The sequence below is a fragment of the Ceratotherium simum genome, chromosome 10 (assembly GCF_057802395.1).
Source record: "Ceratotherium simum simum isolate JZ-2026a chromosome 10, ASM5780239v1, whole genome shotgun sequence".
NCBI lineage: Eukaryota > Metazoa > Chordata > Mammalia > Perissodactyla > Rhinocerotidae > Ceratotherium > Ceratotherium simum.
The window spans coordinates 38,016,888-38,039,233 of NC_141909.1; the positions used below are offsets into that span (position 1 = coordinate 38,016,888).

General features: G+C 33.9%; 1 protein-coding gene across 2 annotated transcripts in view; it reads left to right on the forward strand.

Moving 5' to 3' along the window:
- Positions 1–20,380, forward strand: part of KLHL1 (kelch like family member 1) — a 348,324-nt gene extending 327,944 nt beyond the window's left edge. For both annotated transcript variants that reach the window (XM_014781788.2, XM_087435763.1), the window contains 2 exons: positions 14,115–14,286; positions 20,321–20,380. In XM_014781788.2, coding sequence (XP_014637274.2) covers positions 14,115–14,286; positions 20,321–20,380 — 232 coding nt within the window. The remainder of the gene's footprint in view (positions 1–14,114; positions 14,287–20,320) is intronic.
- Positions 20,381–22,346: the final 1,966 nt, after the last annotated feature.

The window sequence follows — 22,346 nt, forward strand, 5'->3', positions numbered from 1 at the left end:
TCACATTTTCCTCTGCTAAATTCTTGGGAAGGGTGACAGAGAAGATGAACATGATGAGGCTCCAACTTTTACTGTGAATATCTTATACAAATGTTACTAATGAAATGATATTTCACACACATATTCTCTTCTAATTTTACTGTATAATGTATTGAAATGTTTGTGAAGAGAGGCATAAATAATTCAGTCTAGGAATACATTTATGATGCAAAATTAGATTTAAATAAGCGTAGCTATTTTAAGTTCTAGGAATGCAGTGGGCATGAGCAGCTTGAGTAATGCAGAAGCACACAGCTTTATCATGACTCTTATCCCAGTTCATACTCTGTGTCAGATTAATAGCACTTTTGCACTTTCTATAGCATATATTTTATATTGATGATTTCAATGTAAATTATCAGTAAATCAAGATACATAATAGTGCCTCTGTAGAATTTCTTTGCACATATAATGTAAAGAATTTTTTTAGTATATAGTCATAGGCAAATAAATCATTAGAAATAGCAAGAAGTAATGTACAATGCTATGTTTTATGGGTAGATAGAACAAATTTTATTACATGACAACGATTTCTTATGGAAATGTAAAGGTATGTAATGATGGTGTTAAAGAACGGTTATATAACACATCAAAAATTTCAGAGAGTCAGGCTGTCTTAAACACAAAGAACACTGACACCTCAAATCAGAGCGGGTAAGAAGGCAGGGACTTAGCAAGACCAGGAAGTTTAGAACAGTTGATGGAACAGGGGAAAACTAATTTTGTAGCCAAGCCTCACTCTAGTAAGAGCATGTTAGGACACAAAATAAGTGTCCAAAAAATGCAATAAGTTCTATCTGAATTTATGCCAAGAAGGTACAATCCACTAGAGAAAGCACATCGATCCATCTATTATTCAATAAATATTGTTTTGCGTGTATTTTTCACTGTGCCATATAAAGCTTAAAATATGTCAGGAGAAAGAGATAAAGAAATAAATAATTAAAACTTTAAGATCACAAACAAAACTGGAAACCAGACAATAGATCAGAAAATATACTTAAAGGCATCACTACCATTGGCTGGCTAATAACAGTCAGGACCACCTTTGCCTTCAAATCTGTATCCCAGAAATAAGGCCTGGTAGTAAAGGGTTTTCAAGATAATAGGAACCTTCTTAACCTACCCTTATAATTTTCGCTATTGCTTTTTCCAATGTGTTCTCCTTTCAGTAGCCAGAGGCATCTTTTCATAATGCAAATTTGACCTGAAAGCACAATGGAGCTTTCCTTTGTATCAATGATCAATATTATAATGAAAAAATTATTTGTTTTACATTGTTTTTTCCACTAAACCAGGTTCCATGTACTGGTGATGAGCACAATAAGCTTGTTCACCCCTATATCGTTCCACATGGCACAATTATTGGCACAGAGTAAGCACTCAACAAGCATTTAAAGAATCAGATAGATGCTAGGAAAAACAGGCCTCAAATTTCCCATAAGGAAAAGCATCCTGAGGTATACTGTAAATAGGTAGCTATATAGATGATAGATAGATAATAGATAAATAGATGGATAGATAGAAAGTGATTTATGGATGGATGAATGGAGGAAAGAATGGAAAGATGGATGGATGTTTGGACAGACTGATGGAAAGACGTAGATAGCTATATTTTTGTTTGTTATTTCTCAATTTGCATGTGAATGTCCACTTCCATCATCGCAGGCTGAATATCAATGATTTACATATATTTTAGGCATTTATTCAATAGGAAGTTTTTGATAGGGCCTAAAATATTAACCAACTTTTCATATATGAATTGAAAATTATATATTTATACCTTCTCATCCAAACACTATTAAAATAAGTATCAAAATTTTTCACATTACTTAAAATAAATATGAAACTATTGCTCAAAATCTGTCAAAACTTACTCCTGTCATATCAGAAAAAGTCATCTAAAATAACAATATTTATTTCTGTCAAGATATGGCTCAATATTTTTATCATCTTTAGATGTTTTATAAAAATTGAAATAATGAAAGTTAAGCTTTGCTGTCAGACATACGGGGATAATTACATTATTAATTTAATTAAACAATTCTTTTAAAAATTACCATAAACATTACTATATAAGGTAAGAATAGAATTTTGGATTCTTTCATTTCTTTCAATTTCTCATTTCATCTTTTTGGTTTAGACATAATCCAAGAATTGTAGTATTTCCAAACAATGAAGAGAGGTAAAGAAGAGACTTTTTACTTTAAATCATGGATGCTTATCCTAGGCCTTATGTAGCATATTAATATATTAACTCATATTATGATATATGTGAGATGCTAAATTTTCTACAAGACAGTAATTACACGAATTGTTTAAATTTAAAATGTTAAGTAGGAGCTTTCGCACTTTTTAATAAGATATATTTTTCTTTTTCTTCTTAAGATCTTTTTGCTGGAGCTAGCCAAATGAGTGTAGCATGAAAAGACTAGCAAGTTTGTTTTGTTGATATTGTTTTTCTATTATTGTGCATGTATAATCTTTGCTATTTCTTTGATAAAAAATTATGTTCAGATTTCTGGTAGACATATATACAAAAGATGGAGATTCTATGACAGCCTATGTATGTAGGGGCCCCGCTTTAAAAGTGGATGCAACAATTATTAACTAACACCACAGCTAAACTAATTTAGATGTGTGATTAGATATTTGTTTCAATGGCTTGTGAGGAAGTGATATCTTTGTAGTGGTCAGCTGGAGACAAGGAGTAACAGAATAGTTTATTGTCCTCGGATGTTCTTCCTGGAATGCTGACATCATGGTAATTTATCTGCATGCTTTGAGGGAAAGAGAAGAACAATTTTCTGTGGAAAGGTAGATGTGCATGAATAGATGAAACATGTCATGTCCTGTATAGATGGAAGGATATCAGCCCTGGCATCAAACTGCAAAATTCATTTTCATGTTGAGATAGGCTATTTAAAAATACATAATTTGGGCTCACAGGGCTAATAACAGTTTTCTGTCATGTTAGTAGAGAAAGTGATCATATAAATAATCTATTGCTCCTTAGTTTTGAACTGTTAAAAGATATTTATTTTTAAAAGTGAGTTTTAACTAGCATTCAGATCTCCTGGGTATGCTCCATGTTCTGTTGATAACAATAGTCTAAATAATTTTTAAAGCTCTACTGAGAAAACTACATCTGAGGGAAGTTGAAGAGCTACTTAGCTTGTCCTTCTTCCTCTGGTTGTCAACAACTCATTTCTCCTTTCCTCAACCTTGAAGAATGGATGTAATAAAATAAGACCTACGTCAAAACAGAATTTTTCATACACTTTCATAGAGAAGTTGAAATCAAATTAACTTTTTAAAACATTTTTGCATAAAAAATAAGCAAGGGATATTGAAAAGGAGAACAGATATGTACTTACCCCATCTTCCTTTCTCAATCTTTCTGTGCCCACTATATATTTAAGAGAAATATTAAGGAAGATTGAAAGAAGATCAAATACTTTTTAAAAGACTATATCTTGAAAATAAGATTAACTACATACTCAACATGAGAGTCTGAAACACACAAAGAATGCTGAGAAGGTGACTTTTTCCTAACACTGTGCTGACTTCTTCCCCTCTGTCATGGGGTTGAAATTGACAGTGAGCTCAAGACCATTTCACCTCAAATGTGACCAAAGTAACAGGACTACTGCAACTAAATCAAAACAGGGAACACGCCCTTACAGAATGAATGTGTGAAAGATCTGTGCTGAGGAATATATTCTGATCAGAGAATAATTTATATATTGAGATTGAATTTAAACTAAGAAATCCTGTTTGGATGGTTGCAGCCTGATCTTGAAACTGTTTTAAAGTTTTTATTTTCTTAATTTAGAAGTAGTATTTGTTGTACATGACATGCAAAGTCAGGAGAAGAATTATAAAAGAAAGGAATTTCTCCAGTAACTTTGCCATTCAAATTTATTTATGCAAACTGATGTCTACAATTGATTCATTTTCTGTGTTTTAAGACACACTTCCTAGCAAAGTTTAAATTCTAGCAGAATTTCAGTCTTTCTTTTTCTCTTTCTCCTAATGTACCTTTAAGCTCTGTGTGTCAGGAGTATAGCATATAAGGAATGCTTAAAAATATTGGCTAAATAAATAAATGGATGGATATATGTGCATCGTCTGATGGATTCAACCTTGTGATCTAAAATTCTACCAGAACTTCGGGCATTTTTTCTGACACTGGTTCAGACTGACAAGACTACCAACAAGACTAAACAATTTTGTTTAATTACTTTTATAAACTTTAGATACAGATGTTATTAACCATATGTATATCATATTTTTACAAATATTTTCCAATATTTGCTTTAAATGCACATATTTTACATTTCTTTTAAGGTAAATATATATTTCTTCATGAAATTGTTTACTATTGCTTTGATTATATATTTCTGACAAGCAAATGATCCCAAAATCTTAGTGGCTAAAACAACCATTTTATTATCTTTCGTGATTCTGTCTGTTGACTGGGTTCAATTGGGCTATTCTTCTACTCCACATGGTATTGGCTGATGCTGCGGTCATCTAGGTTCAACAAGACTGGAATATTCAAGATGGTTCTCTGGCAGAGCAGGCAGTTAGAGTTGGCTGTCATCTGTGAGCTCAGCTGAAGCTTCTACTAGAGTGCCACGGTTGTCCTCTAACTGGACTCTCCCTGTGGCTTGGACTTCCCGCCAGATAGGGGCTGGGTTTCCAAGAGAAGGGAGTTCAAGAGCAGGCGGCTCAAAGAGGACAGCGTCCAATGCAAGCCTCTGCTTGCATCATACTTGCTAAGGTTGCATTGGCCAATGCTCGTCACAGCGAGGTTGAGTGGACTACTCAAGGGCATGACACTAGGGTGTGCTTCATTAGGTAGGAGGCAGCAAAGTAACAATTTAGGACAATTGTGCTTATATTTTAAAAGTAATTCTCCATCCTGAAATCAGGTATATATGCATCTATATTTCACCCTCATTTTATAGCTTTACTTGCTATCACCTAACTTTTTAATCTGTGTAGTAAATCACTGGGCAAATAACATAAAATTCTCATATCCTTTACCTCTTTTCTTCGCGGAAGTTACTGGGTCGTGTAAGTTGACTCCTTTCTCAGCCTTTAGGAAAGCTAGTCCTGCAGTTTGGATTGCAGCCATCTCCCTTTTACAGGTGGCACTGCCACTGTGGGCCCCTTGGTCAGTGGAAATAGGAGTACCAAAAGACGCCAGGGTTTACTGAGCACAACACAGAATGAATAATTTCTAAGGCCTCTCTGTCTAGGCCCATGGAGGCAGACAAGCCATGCAGATCTGTTGTGGTGCAAAAACTGGGTCCATTAAACAATTTATTAGGAAAATGATCGATTTCCATATATGTATGTTTTTTCAAACTCTCTCCAAGAGAATTCCAAGAATTAATTTTTTAAGCGTAGGTAATCATGTTTGAAATGGAGACAATTTTCTCTTTACATTTTAGTTTATTACATACAACTTTTTGCAAAAAATCTAAATAGTTGTAGTGCTGTAGGTATTATCCTGATAAACAATATTTTTAGGTACACATGGAATATTTACCAGAATTTACCATATTCTGGACCATAAAGTAAACCTCAACAAATTTTAAAAACTTGAAATCGCATAGAGCGTGTTCTCTGATAAATGTGGAATAAAGCTGGAAATAAATAACAAAGAGGATAATTTTTTAAATGCTCAACTATTTGAAATTAGGCAATACACTTCTAAATAGCACACGGCTAAAATTAGAAAACAATTTAAACTGAAGATAATGAAAATATGATATAGCAAACTGTGTGGGATGTAGCTAAAGAAATCTTAGAGAGAAATTTATAGACTTAAGTTCATGTATTCAAGCAATAAAAAAACTGAAAAGCAAAGATTTTAGCTTCAATCTCAAGAAGTTATAAAAAAATAGACCAAAAGAAAAAAAAATAACAAAAATATGAGTGAAATGTTAATGATAAAAATGAAGTATAAATAAAATAGAAAAATTTAATAAAATAGAAAATAAGCGTGCAATAGAGAAGATTAAAAAGAAGCTCAAGTTGTTTCTCTGAAAATATTTGCAGTAAAATTTATAAACTACTTGCTAAATTGTCAAGAAAAATGTAACTATATCAGAAATGAAAACGTGGATATTACTATATATTCTGCAGACTATAAAAGAAGAATATTTGAATATGCTTATAACATTATTTGAATTTTTAGCTGAAATAAATTTATAGAAAAATAGAACTCTATAGGGCCGGCCCCATGGCTTAGCAGTTAAGTACGCGGGCTCCGCTACTGGCTGCCCGGGGTTCGGATCCCGGGCGTGCACCGAGGCACCGCTTCTCCAGCCATGCTCAGGCCGCGTCCCACATACAGCAACTAGAAGGATGTGCAACTATGACAAACAACTATCTACTGGGGCTTTCAGGGGGAAAAAAAAGGAGGAGGATTGCTAATAGATGTTAGCTCAGAGCTGGTCTTCCTCAGCAGAAAAGAGGAGGATTAGCATGGATGTTAGCTCAGGGTTGATCTTCCTCACAAAAAAAAAAAAAGGAAAGAAAAATAGAACTCTATAAATGTTAAACAAGGAAACACAGGAGAAAGAAAAATAACGATGGCTAAACTCTCTCACAAGCGTAGATGCAAATATCCAAAAGAAATATTAGCAAATCAAAGCTAGATATAAATAAAAGAATAATAAATCTCAACCAATTTGATTTTATTCCAGAAATACAAGTGTTATTTAACATAGAAAAACTAATCAATATAACTCAATACAGTAACAAAATAAACATCTGAGTAAATGAAAAATAATGGTAAAATTCAACACCCATCATAATAAAAACTCTTACCAAACTTGGAAGAGAAATTAATACAAAAATTAATAGTCAAGAAATATTTGGTTTTGAGAGTTTCATTAGAAAGAGAAAAAGGTGATTGTTAATACCACTTTTATTCAACATTTTAATAGGGTAACTAGCCAGTAACAAGGCAACAAAGGGAAAGAAAATCAATAACAATTGGAAAGGAATGAATAAAACTGTCATTATTCAAGGTTATATGATAAATATCTAATGAAAACCTAATCACAATCTAATTAGAAACTATTTGATTTAATAAGTGAATTAATAAAGTTGCTGTATACTCAGTCATTATATAAAATTAATTGTATTTTCACATGTAAGCAATAACTGATAACAAAATTAATGTATAAAAAGTTATCATTAAAAATAGTTTTCAAATATCTAATAATAAATCTCACAATAGATATGCAACACTTCTAAAGAGAAAATAAAACATTATTGAGAAAAGTTTAAAAAGTCCTAGATAAATGGAGGGGAATGCCATGTTCATGGATTAGAAGACTGAATATTATAAAAACATGAATTCTACTCTAAATTGATTTATGGATTCAGTGCAATCCTTACTAAATTGTAAATGCCTGTGGAGTGTGATTGTGGGTGTATGTGTATTGAAAAGTTGATCCCATAATTTAGGTAAAGATATAAAGGGCCCCAAATCCCATGAAAATCTTGAAGAAGAATTAGATAGTATGATTAATTATAATGTTACTTTAACTAAGGCACTGTGGCACTGGCATAGCAGAAACGAGTAGACAAATGGAACAGATTTGTGCCCAGAGACAGAAGCACATGTATGAGGAATCTTGATTTATGGCAAAGGTGAGAGTGTATCTCACATGGAAAAAAATTAGTCTTAGCTCTAATATCACACCAAAAATCAACTCAAAATGAATTTTTGATTTAAATATGAAGCATGTGATGGGGTGGGGGAAAATCCCCTTTCTTCTCTTCTTGTGTTCTTATGGCTGGACTAATAATAAAATTGACAAAACCAGATCAACAGGAGAAAAACCCAGTTTAATATGTATGTATTGGGATCATAGAGAAGATCATGGGAGAGTGAGCAAAGGAGGCAGTATATATATCTTTTACACAAAGAAACAATTGTGAGGGATGACAAGACAAAGAAACCTAGGTTTGAGGTACATAATTAGTGAGGAATATAAGCAGAATTTAGGCTTGAGGTATTAAATCAGCAAGCTTTGTTCATGCAGGATTCTCAGCCCTGAATTCCCCAGCTCTGGTGATGATGAGGCAGAGAGAGCACCTTTCACGTGGGAGATGTATTTCCCACTCTCAAGGGGAACAGAGACAGGAGGGTCAGAATGCCCTTTTTGCTTCTCAAATAACTTTAATTCAAAATAATCAATATGCTGTTGTGGGATGTTTTGGGGTGGCCTGCCCTGGGCCCCAACACATGAAACAATAAAGCATTTAGAATATAACATAGGAGACTACCTTCACAATACAGAGGTGTGAAAGATTTCTTAACCCCGATCTGGAAAGAATCATCTATAAAGAAAAATATTACTGTTAAAATGTCTTTATTCAAAAGATCTCATTAAGAGAGTAAAAATTTAAGCCAGAGAGAGGAAAAAAATATTTACAATGTATATAACCAACAAAGGCTTTTTTCCAGTAAATAAAGATATTCTAAAAATCATTTAAAAAAGAATCTAAAAATAGAAAAAGTAGGCAGAGGACTTGAACAAGAACTCTTCAAAAAATGACATCCAAAAAGGCAATGACTATTTGGAAAAATGTTTGATGTCATTAGTCATCAGGAAAATTAAAATTAAAATCACAGTGTCATACCATGACCTATCCACCAGAAAGGCTAAGATGAAAATAGCAGTTAATATCACGTGTTGGAGAGGATGTACAGCAGCTGAAACTCATTACACTGATGGTGGGAGTGTAAATTGGCAGAGCCACTTTGTAATACCAATTGGCAGTATCTACCACATTTCGAAATATGCATTCTCTTTGATTCAGAAATTCCATTCCTAAATTCCCATTAGAACTGTATATATATGAAAACATCTCATCAAGGATGTTTATAGGAGCATTATTATAGTTATTCCACGGTTTTTAAAAATTAATTTTATTAGAATTTTTTTCCATTCCCATCATGTAAATATTTCTAAAGTCAAGGTACCTTTGTTTTGATAATCTCATGAGACCTGGATGTTGGTTTTCATTACAGGAAAAATAAAATTATTTATTTTTGCCCAGCAACATTGTCATTCTTAATTGCTTAATTCACATATAACTTTTTTTTTAATTTTTATTTTTTTGATGAGGAAGATTGGCCCTGACCTAATATCTGTTGCCAATCCTCTTCTTTTTGCTTGAGGAAGATTAGCCCTGAGCTAATATCTGTGTCAGTCTTCGTCCATTTTATATGTGGGATGCCGCCACAGTATGGCTTGACGAGCGATGCATAGGTCCACGCCCGGGACCCGAACCTGCGAACCCTGGGCTACTGAAGTGGAACGCGTGAACTTAACCATTATGCCCTCAGGCTGGCCCACAAATAATTTATTAAAATCATTTCATATATAGATTGTATAGTTGATTTGCTAGAAACCTAAAGATCACTCTTTCAGAGCTGTTTACCCATTTTCATAGCATGGATCTTCATTTTTTCTTTTCTTGTTTCTTTGTTTTCTTATTTGTTTTGTTTTGTTTTACAGGCAAACATACCTGGCTACAAATCACTTCTATGTTGTTAAATTTGCTTTATAGATGAACATTGTCTGTACAAATTTAGGAAAATGGGCATTCTCAGTTCTATTTGTTACCAAAGTAGTGCTTTTACATTTAAAACAATTTCCCTTTAAATATTTTAAGATCAATTTTTATCCTTAAATTATGGAAATGACAATGCTTGAAAAATTAAGGCTACCTCAAAAACTGCAATAGGGATTTTCAATGAGAAACTGACTTTTGTTCTGTGACTATTATATGCCTTCAGCAAGTTTTCACTTTACAGCCAATTTTAGCCACTATATATTGGCACTTCTCTTGCCTGAGGGTTATAAACTTTAATAGAGTCTCTGATACAGAGCTCATACCTTGACCATAAAGGCTAAGGTGAGACCCAGGAAAGGCAGACAGCCTAAATACAAAAAATACAGCCCCTACTTTTTTTTTTTTTTCATATGGGCAAAAAAGAATGCTTAGAACTAAATCTTGTCAAAAACATGAACTGACAGAGTTCACTGTAGTAATTGTTTGGAAAATGCTTATACATCTGTGGATCATCTCCTAAGCTAAAAAAGGCTGTTTATTTCATTTTGGGGTAACAATTTTGTATATCTCCAGGCTGAGAGGTGAATTCATAGAGTTCTTGAATACAAAAAAATTAATTTAGAGTCATTCATGGGAGAACAAGGATAACCGCTAGTGGTAATTTTGAATTTGTGTGATTACTTCCTAAATATCTAGGAGAGAATGTGTGTGGGAGGGGGGTAGTTGGACTCAGTTTTTGTTTTGTTTTGGTTTGATTTTTCTGGCAATACAGTGTATAAATTTAAATATTACCACAATTGTCAGATATGAATTAAAAGATTGTTATTACATATATAAAATATGTTACTTACCACTGAAGACAGATACTTTTAATTTGAAGATTTGGATTTTCTACAAGAATACACTAAATTTTTTAAATTCCCTTCAGGAATTTTGTAAAATATGAAAGAAATGACATCTATTTCTAACTGTAGGCTATTACTTCTAAATGTGTACCTAAAATTTGGGACTTACTAGTGGTTTCTTATTTTCCCCGGCAATAGGAGTATTTGAGAATGGTTTCAATATTTAAGCTTCACTTGACATTTCATAAGCCTTCAGAAATACATTTATTATTGCTTAGTGCACTAGCGTTAGCTGTTTTCTTAGTTGTTCTCCCTTTTTGCAAAGTGATAAACTCTGCTTTGTAGAGAGTAGTTGAAAAAAATTCTATAGAGCTGAATAACAATTAAATGAAGATTAAAACATGACTTCAGAAAAAGCTATTTAGTGAAGTGATTTTGACAAGCCAGACTGGATTCTATTGAAGAATGAATAAACATAAAGAACCTTCACTTTTCACTGAAATTAAAGTGCATTATACATTCTTCCTTTTAGAGTTATTTTAACTACATTTTCCTGACAAACAAAAAAGTAAACAATACAATAAACTCCCCTGTACTCATTACCCAGCTTCAACAACCATCACTATTTGTCATTCTTGTTTCATCCATTCACCTTCACTGTCTTTTTTTTTCCTGAAGTATTTTAAAGAAATTCTCAAACATGTCATTTTAGCTCAAAATATTTCTGAATTCATCCCATAAACAGGGAAAAATGATCAGGACTTTATTTTTTTCATTTTTTGCTGAGGAAGATTAGCCCTGAGCTAACATCTGTGCCAGTCTTCCCCTACTTTATACGTGGATTGCCGCCACGGCTGACAAGTAGTGTAGGTCTGCCCCTGGGATCCGAACCCGCAAATGCAGGCCACTGAAGCAGAACGTGCCAAAATTAACCACTACACCATGGGGCCAGCCCCAGGACATTATTTTTTTAACATAATCATACTGCTATTCTCATAACTAATAAAAACTTCAATAATTCCTTATTAAAATCTGATGCCCGAGTTACATTAAAATTTCCAAAATGTCTCAAACATCTTGTAATAGTTGATCTGTTTGAATTGGGATCTATAGGGGAGGAAGAGCTATATTTCCTCCCTCTATGTTCTTCTGGCTGGTCTAAGAATGAAATTGACATCCGACAGAGTAACAGGAGAAAATCAAACAAAGTTTAATAACATATAGACGTGGGGGAAACCCAGGAAAACTGAGTAATTTGCCAAAATGGCCAAAACCACCACTTTAAATACCATCTTCAGCTAAAGGCAAAGAAGGGTGTTGGGGGTAGTGGTTTGGGAATTCAAAGAGGAGGAAGGCAATTCACATGGAGATGGAAAAGCAAATGTTTGGTAAACAAATGTTTGCCATGTCTTCTAAAGACAATGAGACGTGGAGAGGACTCTGATCAAATGGGCTCTGCTAGGTTCCTCTCTGTCTTCCACAGCTAGTTCATATTATACTATAGTTATCTATGGTATTAGTTCCTTGCTGAAATAGGCCTTCTATCTTAAATTCTTTTAGGCAGTTAGGGTGGAGGTCAAAGTTTATTCCTGAGTCTTTTGTTCTTAAAAATAATCAAGCCAAAGTGACACATTTTGAGTAACAAATTCTACTGCCCTATAGATCCACTAAGGTCCACTCTCTTTATTTTGTTATTTTCTTTTCTCTCTCTCCCTTTTTTTTTTGCTGAGGGAGATTAGCCCTGAGTTAACATCTGTGCCAATCTTCCTCTGATTTATATGTGGGTCACTGCCACAGCATGGCTGATGGGTGGTATAGGTCCATGCCTGGGATCCAAACCTGCTAACTTGTGCCACCGAAGCGGAATGCACCAAACTCAACCATTATGCTACGGGGCCAGCCCCTATTTTGTTATGTTTTTAAGTCGCATTTAATTTAGAACAATTACTTCTTCCTAGTTATTTATTAATACTGTTTTTCTTTAATTTGGAAATTCAGTGAGTTATCTTGTAAAACATTCCATTTTCTGGATTGTACTATTTGATTCCTTGTGGTGTCTTTTCTCTTCCCTTCTTTCCTTTTTTTGGGGGGGACCTTATTTTATTTATCTTTATATATTTTTAAATGTTTGTAGTAAAAGTTTAAATATTTTAAGGAAGATTTTGATGGCATGGATTGTGTATTTGTGTGTCTATATGTGCCTATGTCTGCTTGAAATCTTTTGCATTTATTAACTAAAGCATGTAAAATTAAATTTTTATTTGCTAGACAGCTTATGTATGAAGATGGCCCTGGTTTTGTCGGCATTCAACCAATGTCTCATTTCACACATATTTTGGCAGTCACAATTCCTCCAACCATGGTGTGTAAATGCATGTAACATCTTGGGTAACATGAATATTCTCTGTGAAATATAGATTCCAGATCCTTGGAGTCCTCTCAACCATTTCTTTTGTAACAACATTCTTTACTTTCATAAACTATAGGTATTTTTTCTTTGGCTTGTTTATGTTTCTTTCTCTCTTTGTTTTAGGAGTCTGTAGTTTGGAAAAAAAAGATTGGAGTAGAAAAACAAACTAAGAATATATTTGCTGTGCTTGTCAAAAAAATACTTTCATCCAGTCTCATTTTATATTTGCTCTACTGGGTTCTTACTAGCTTTTTTATTTTTGTATCTGAACCTGCAATTGCAGGTTAAAGACAGAGGGGTAGTTTAAGTATTCATTCTTAGCTAAAATGAAGCACAGTCACCAAAGTATTCTTCAGGTTTTTGCCACTCAAATTATAAAATATCCATGTGTAATGTACGGTAATTAGACTTTCTGAAAATGAAATTATTTTTGGTTTAAATTCAATAATAATAAATTGGATCCCCTGCTTTGATCTCTTGATTTGCCAATCTCTCCCTTGCAGTGAATCCTGAGTAAGGTCACTAAAACATAGTTCTGTTCATGCTGTAATTATTTTCCCAAGTTTCAAAGCCTCCCTGTTTTCCTATTGAGTAAACGCAAAACACCCTCTGACCCTGGGAATCAAATAATCCACAAGATGATCAAGAACCACCTTTTTAGGCATCTGCTCCTTCATACGCCCCCGGCCTTTTAGCCACACAACACACCTGCTTCCCTCAAAGCTGGCCATGCATTTTTGTAAACACCCCAGTTCTTTTGCACAAACTTCTCCTTTAGGCTGGATTTTCAGACCTGATTTAAAGGAGACTTCAACTGTGGAGTATTCCACGATTCTCCCAGATTTTTAACCATTGCTTCTGTTTCATTACTATAGCCCTTTTTTTGGTATCTGCTTTCAAGACTCTCGTTCTACTGTGGAAAATAGTCATTTACACGTATGACCTCCTAGTAGAAAGAAATCATGATATTCATTTTTGTTAAATGACTCTGCATCCATCTAAGTAAGAGTCTAAGTATGTTTTTAAAATACCTTAAAGTTTAGAAAGCCAGACATTGTGGATATTAGCTCCTGATCACCCGCCCCAATGATTGAGCTTTTAGAAAAAACTTAGTTTCCTTTTTCATGGCATGCTTTTGAAAGGGTATCTTTTGAATAGTAAAAGTTGAATGTGATTAGAATATATATCCTATTATTCTTACATTTTAGATATGATCCCAAAACAGACACATGGACCATGGTGGCTCCTTTGAGTATGCCCAGAGATGCTGTTGGAGTCTGTCTCCTTGGTGACAGATTATATGCCGTTGGTGGCTACGATGGGCAGACATACCTCAACACTATGGAATCCTACGATCCACAAACTAATGAGTGGACACAGGTGAGACTGTTGCCAGTATAATTTACTTCAAATATGAGAATTTATTTCATATACTTCCTTTGGAAGAGAGGGGTACATATAGTAATCTAGCCAGTCAAATTACCCTGAACCCAAAGTGATTGATTTAGTCCACTGTCACGTTCATTATGTAAAAAATTCATTAAATCACTTTTTTGTGTACGTTTCTGTTATGTATTCTATACTTTAATGAAATTTATATTAAAAAGTGACATTCATGCTTCAGTGGTATTTCCACTTTATTATAAGTAATAACAAGGGACAGGAACTGAATTTTAATTAGCTGAAGCAAAAATATAAGTAGAATATCTTGGTTCACAAAATCCTAACTTTAGAATATTTGGTTTTAGAGATAACTGGAATAAGAGGATGGAAGGCTGCATAAATCAACCTTCTGTCTCCTAACATTGCTTGACTATCTTTGTTAGGTCCATCATTACCTGCTGCAAAAAGAAATTTCCACAGGGTAATGCTGCTGGAAGCTCCAAGTAGTAATCTTCACAGCCATAAACAGAAAATAAAAGAACACTTTGTTCAATTGAAAAAAACAAACAGCAGGGCCAGCCCCGGTGGCCTAGTGGTTAAGTTCAGCATGCTCTGCTTTGGTGGCCCGCGTTTGGTTCCCTGGCGCGGACCTATACTGCTCTGTTAGTGGCCCTGCTGTGCTGGCAGCCCACATGTTAAAAAAAGTAGAGGAAGACTGGCGTGGATATTAGCTCAGGGTGAATCTTCCTCAACAAAAAACAAAAAAAAAAAACAAGAACAGCAAAGGGCTCTGAATGGTCTGCCATGTATAAAGCCCTCACTCCTGGACAATCACTTTGCCCAGGAAGATGGAGTCAAATAATTGGCTGATCTTAGGTGAGGTGTTATTCCTTGAGTATTCACTGTGGTTAGAGACTCAGGATCATGCTGGAATATAGCAGCTCCCATTCAGGTCAACAGCTAGAGGATTTGTGTTGGTGTGTGTGTGAGTGTTGGGGGAGCATGAGGACAGGGAAGCTTAATTGTAGTGGAAAACACCTTATGCTGGATAGCTACTATGCTGGTAGCTACTACCATAGCTACTATGGCCTTGCTTGTAAAGGAAGGAATGGATATATTCGTAGATTTGTGTCCTTACATTTAATTTCTCCCTACTTTCCTTTCTTTTCCAAATCTCTTGATATTTCTATTATTTCTCTCCTTTATCAGAAAACTAAAAGCACAATACTGTTCAAACAAACAAACAAACAAACCATTTCCATGAACGAGTGCAATAAAATTACAAAGCCCTATTGAGTTGCAGCAGAATAATAATCTCTCCTCATACTCCTCAGTGGGTAGAGAGATCTATTTTTGGTCACAAAAAAGGACTAAAACTTATCTGAAGAACTGGAGTATACATTGAAGTAAATTTCTTTTAAAGATACTTATTTTTAAAGATACATAACTTCCTTGAGTGTGCCAGGTTTTTTTTTTTGTTTTTTTGTTTTTTTTTGTTAGGAAGATTAGCCTTGAGCTAACATCCGATGCCAATCCTCCTCTTTTTGCTGAGGAAGATTGGCCCTGGGCTAACATCCGTGCCCATCTTCCTTTGCTTTATATGGGATGCCGCCACAGCATGGCTTGACAAGTGGTGTGTTGGTGCGCGCCCGGGATCCAAACCTGCAAACCCCGGGCCGCTGAAGTGGAGCGCGCCCACTTAACTGATACGCCACTGCACTGGCCCCCCAGTTTATTTTTTCTTATACTGAGGAAGATTCACCCTGAGCTAACATCTGATGCCAATCTTCCTCTTTTTGTATGTGAGCCCCCGCTACAGCGTGGCCACTGACAGACAACTGGTATATGTCTGTGCCTGGGAACCAAACCTGGGCCGCTGAAGCGCAGTGGCCAGAACTTAAGAACTAGGCCACCAGGGCTGGCCTGATTTTGCCAGTTTGGATGATAGTGTTCAACGGCAATATTTACAGAGGCTGACTTTGAAATACAAAACCAAATTCCTAATGGCCAGGGTAAGGTACCTGCCTTGCGAATCTTACTCTGCCCTAAGGGAAAACCCTTTGATGCCAATAAAGATAGATGAATTTGGCTAAGGAGGAAGGAAGAAGGTAGAATGGAGGGAAGAAGGGGAAGTATTTGGAGAACTAAGTTGTATGATTTTGTTTTACTTTAATTGTGAGAGAAAAAACATTCCTTATCCAAAAAGCAGCAAATGTAAAAGAAGCTAGTAATTATTCCACTAAAATTTTAGAGTATTTATTTAAATTCTTACCTTTCTGGGTCCCTAGTGTTTACAAATGGAACACTGCATGGATTAATGATTGTTGATTTGCTAAGGAAATGTACCAGTTCAATGGCAAATATTTTAAATATGCTGCTTTTACAAATAAACATTACATAAAGAAAGTTTATGGGCATATAAATGATATAATAGAATATCTTCATTACGTATTTATAATGATGAGCCATTATACTTATCACTCCTCTAAAATTGAAATCAACATAATGTGTGTAGTAATAATAAGTAAAAGCCTGCTAAAGACCACTTTCCCTCATCTGTATTTTATTACGCTCTTTTGGATCATACAGTACCTTACAAACAGCAAAGTGGTATTTAAAATGTTTTATAACAACTTTATTTTAGTACAACAAGCATTAATTTTAAAGCTCTTAAATTACTTTAAGATTTTACATCCATATCTTTTCATTATTTATATTTTTAAGACTCTCGAGGGACCAATAGCAGACCCACATGAAATCCCTTTGAAAATTTTCAGGATTCCAGGCCACTAGAAAAGATTCGTGTATTTGCTACATAATTTCTGTCACTTTCCCTCCATTTATCCAATAAACGGACAAAATCAATTGGTTATCCCATTTATCATTGGCACCCCCAAATGACTAAGCATTAGAATAAGTAAGCAAACAATACTAAAATATCCAAGAATATATACTTGCAAAACTCCCCAAGCTAGCTAGAATTGGAAATAATGGAAACAGATTAGGGAGCAATTGCCAGACTTGTGTCTTAGAGAGTTAGTTTTACAGAGAACACATGCATGCATGTGTGCGTGCGTGCATGTATATGTGTGTTTTAAATAAATTTGACTTTGCTATTCAACATTGGTTTTATTTCTTTCATTTTATTGGAAAGAACAATACGTGTGCTTTAAGACCTAAAAAGAAGAACTTTATTCCATTTCCCCTGGCCTGGGTAAAATCACCCTTTCCTGTGTTCTCTTGGTACACTGTCATAGTGCTGTTCTGCTGCATCCACCTGCAGCTGTAAAGAAACAAAGATAGTGTGTCATTTATGGTCATGTCTCCAAAGACTACCATAGTTGCTGGCATGGGGTAAGAGATATATGAATGTTTATTAAATAAATCAATTGAGAATTATTGTCACAACTCAGTTTGCTCTGTTGTGCATGGGTTTAGTTTACTTGCACACAACAGATATAGAAGATATTAAGAAAGAGTTCCAGGGAAGCCTGGTGAGATATCGACATCCTCAGTTGCCTTTATCTAATTGGTTCTTTTGCCAGCCTTTTTAGGTTATCATACTAAGGCTGAAATGTATAACCCTGGAGAGTGGGCAGGGCAGATTTTTAAAAATACATATTAAATAAGATAAAGTTGGACCAAGGAGGAAAAGAAGAAAATCTCTCTTAAATATTCAAAATGTATTTATGTAGAATATATTAAATTCTTAAAATAGCATGATAAATTCTGTGGTAAGGGAAATACTTAGCACTATGATAGAACTTAAGTGTGTTGGGTAGAGAAATATTCCTTCAGGAAGTGAAATGTAGAATAAGGTCTGACAGATGAGTAATAGTTAACCAGATGAAAATAAGGGGATCCTTTTGTTTAAGGAACAGAATTTGTAAAGAGCTTCAGGAAGGAGAACACATGGCCTGTTTCACTGGGTAAGAAATAATGACGAGCAATGAGTTTGGAGAGATGAAGTCTACAGTATGTAGGGTCAGATACCATGTTATAGAATCTTGACTTTACATGATACTGAAGTGAAGTTAATAAAAGATTTTAAACAGGGTTAGTAAATAATCAGAATTGTCTTTTTAAATGATTGCACTTGAGAGGATGTAAAAAATTGTTAGTAGAAAGTAAGATTGGAGTCAGAGAAATTTGTTAGGAGGACATTTTACTAATCTACTGGAGGTAAAATTGTAATCTGAACTAGATTGAAGACAGTAGGAATGAATGTAATTAAGTTGGCTGGTGATCTACTTAGAGGGCTTGATGATTATTCAGATGTAGGGTTGAGTGAGTAAAACCAACAGTCATGGACGTGATATAGGCTCCTGTCTTGAGAATCTGGGTACAGAGTGGTATCATTCACTAACACAGGAAACACAAGAAGAATAGTACATTTTTGGAAAAAAGAGCAGAGATTCATTTTTACACACACATACAAGCATATACAGAGATACAGATATAGATGGAGGTGTAGCTATCAAGTGAAGCTATTAACTCGATACTTCGCCTAAAAACTATGCACAGTATTTCTCAGTATTGAATGAACATCAGAGGGTATTTAGAAAACTTTTCAAAGTGCAACTACCCAATACTCATCCCATTCCTAATGAGTGGCTTGAGTACATCCCCTTTGTAAAAGTTCCTTAGATTACTCAGCTGTGAATCAACGCTTGAAAATCATTGGAAACTAAAAGAGAGACAATGGAAAATGTGAGCCTTTGGAGTCAGATATATTTCAGTTTGTATACACTGATGTTAGGAGATTTACATATTGTCTCTAGACACTCCATTCTCACACTATCATAGGGAGATAATAATACATGATGGGATTATGAAGGTCACTGTGGTGATCTATAAAAATTATTTTTAACACACAGTATGCTATCAATATATTCACGTGACCCTTTCCTCCTATCATTTTGAGCAATTATCTATGAGAAAGATAAGAGATAGTGCATGAAATTAGCTATTTAAAAAATAATGTATTAAATGAACAGAATAAAAAATTATATCATATGGGAAGTTTTCTGCTTTTTATTTTTTTTAACCTGCAGAGGGATGGCAGGTAACAGTAGGTATATTTAACAGAACTAGTAGATAATGGTGCTAATTTTAATATTTAGAGAGTGAGACTATATCCTTTCTTAATAAATAGGATAATGTATGTGATCCCAGTTATTTTGCTCTTAGCTATTTTATTTCTTAAATTTTATTCACTTTCTTTTCAGTTTGAAATAATATCCTGTAATTTCTAGTCTACCCTGATATTTTTATGTGCATAAATTATTTTCAGAAAACTGTAATAAAAATCATTGATATCTAAAGCTCAAATTATTGAAATCTTGGCTTACCTCCATGGAATAAATTTTCATTACAAACTCTGTAAAAATTATTGTTTTTAATATATTTCTAGACAATTTCATATTCAGGATTATTAAAAACAAATCTCAGTTCTCATTTCAATGACTGTCATAAGGTGGAATTTTTTTTTAATAAGCCCTATAGCAATTGTAATTATTGCCTATTTATGACAAAATATTGACGTTACTTCATTATATGTCTCTGTTTAGAATGAATGAATAACACATTTAATTCAGTATAATATCTGGGGAAATAACTTCAAAATGATTTCAATAAGTATAATAGCTATTTCATCTAAAATATATTCCAAGCTATCACTATGAAATATCACCACAAATGTGTCCATGCAGGCTCCAGAATAAATCTTTGCTGGAAACTTTTCTACAGCAGCTTCATTTCACTAAAAATCATTAAATATTTTATTACCTTTATTAAAAATTCCATAAGTGATTGCAGGTTTTAAAAATTTCAATACACAAATCATTGTTTTTTTGTAAATGTCTTTTTCGCTATTCCGATTTTTATTGTACTACTTGTGGCTAAGTTGAGAAAATATAAGCACGTTTATATATGATTTTCATGCATATGAGTGTTTTAAATATATTACAATCTGTATATTTTTCTACGACAGTAAAATTTATCTTAAATTGTGCTTCATCTTTTTCAACAGATGGCTTCCTTGAATATTGGGAGAGCAGGTGCCTGTGTGGTAGTCATCAAGCAACCTTGATTTAGTTTTATTTGGAGAGATTTTATTTGCTGGAGTGGCTATTTTTATATCAAGGGCAAAAATGAGAACTTGCTGAGATGAAAACTCTTCAAGAACAAGGATTTCTGCAGATTTACCTACTGATGTCAAAAGAGGTAGACGATCAAAGAGAATCATAGGAAACGAGAAAACACACAACTGCAACGGGAACAATATCTGGCCGTGTATTAGTTAGTTCAGGAATGGTTATTGGTAATTTGTTTTCTATTGTAGCTTACAATAACTAGAGTTACCAAAGGCTTGTTTTTCTTGAGCAATTAAAAGGAGAGATGGATGTTTGTGACATGGATACTTTCATGGCTACAACCTATTCAATTGTTTTATAATCTGTGGCAATATCCAAAAGATTGCCAAGAGTAGAAGACACGATATTTCATCTGACAGAATCTGATTGGTTTACTATTTGCCAAATCAGATGTGGTCATACCAGGAGGCAGAATGATGTTTTATTAAAACAAACATGCTTCTTACTCATTTTCCTAAGCTACGAGGACAATTAGAGCAAAAGATTCATGCTTGTCTCTTGCATTCAGAAAACAAACTGTCCTGCTTATCAAAGCTGCATATATCATCAGAGACGATGGTTGAATTTTATTGCAACCGTCTTAGCAATCGGAAGCTGGCAAACACAAAGGATTGTTTTCATTAGGCTTACCACATCGCTTTGCTTTTTGAACACACTGAGCCAAAGAATCAGTACAATTATGGGCTTTTGCCTAATGTTGAGTTCAGTGTAAGCATGGAAGCTAGTTATTCTGAATGTTATATATATCTCCATTGCATGGTGAAGTCTTTTAGAATTTTGTTCAGAAAAAAAGCAAAACTTAGAATTTTGAGAGAGAAATCTAGGATCCATTCATTTGGGGTGTTAATGATCATTGTTAGAAGAAAGGCAGATTTCAGATTTTCATTCCCCACTTTTCAAACTTGTTGCATTGATATGAACATTATTTTATGCTGAATGTTTGTAATTGTTTAAAGCATAAAGTGGAAACATTACACAATGTCCTTAATAGATCCATGTAAATTTTAAATACAATTAATAAATGATGGAAAATTTGCTTTTATCAGTGTATCTTTCTTCAATAAAGTTTAATTCAGATCTGAGTAAAAAATTAACAAAATACACTGCAGAGACAGGCATTTTTTTTGCTTGATTTTTCAAAAAATCAGGAAGTATAAATCTCCATCAAAACATAAGTTTATTTTCTCCTAAACACTATGCTGACATCAAATGCAATCTTTAATTATTGTTTTTTTCTATAGTCACTTACTTGAGATAGCATTAGTGCTTCAAAAATACACATCCTATAATGAGTGCAAATAATTTTGCAGGAGCTAGAAAAGGCAAGAAAATCTCTTTTTTGAGTCAATGTAAACCATAGAATTGAGTTCTATTGCTGAGTGGCGAAAAATGTTTGAAATCTAATAACCAAGGAAAATATTGATTGATGAATCGTGTCAAGGAAATATTAGGAAACCTGAAGTTTCCAAAAATGTAATTGTGGTCAAATTTATTAGTTACATTTTATTTCAGAAAAACGATGTCATTATAAGATGCTAAGAAAGTATCAATAATTTTTTAAATTGTAGTTTAAAAATGTATAACATGAAATTTATCATCTTAACCATTTCTAAGTGTACAGTTTAGTAGTATTAAGTATATTCTATTTCTTCCACCCACATATTTTCTCCAATAGAACATACAGATAATATTAGATAACTGAGTGGACAACTTATTTGTGAAACTTTAAAGAATAGAGGAGAAGATCAAGTGGTGTATGTCTATTTTTTAACCAGTAAAATTTTGTACTGGTCATATTTAAAACTTGGTTAATAAATTTATCAACATTTTTACAAATAAGTAATATTTTTTTCCTGGGAGAGATTTTTTCCCAAATTTGCTGCATTCAACCAACTATTTTCC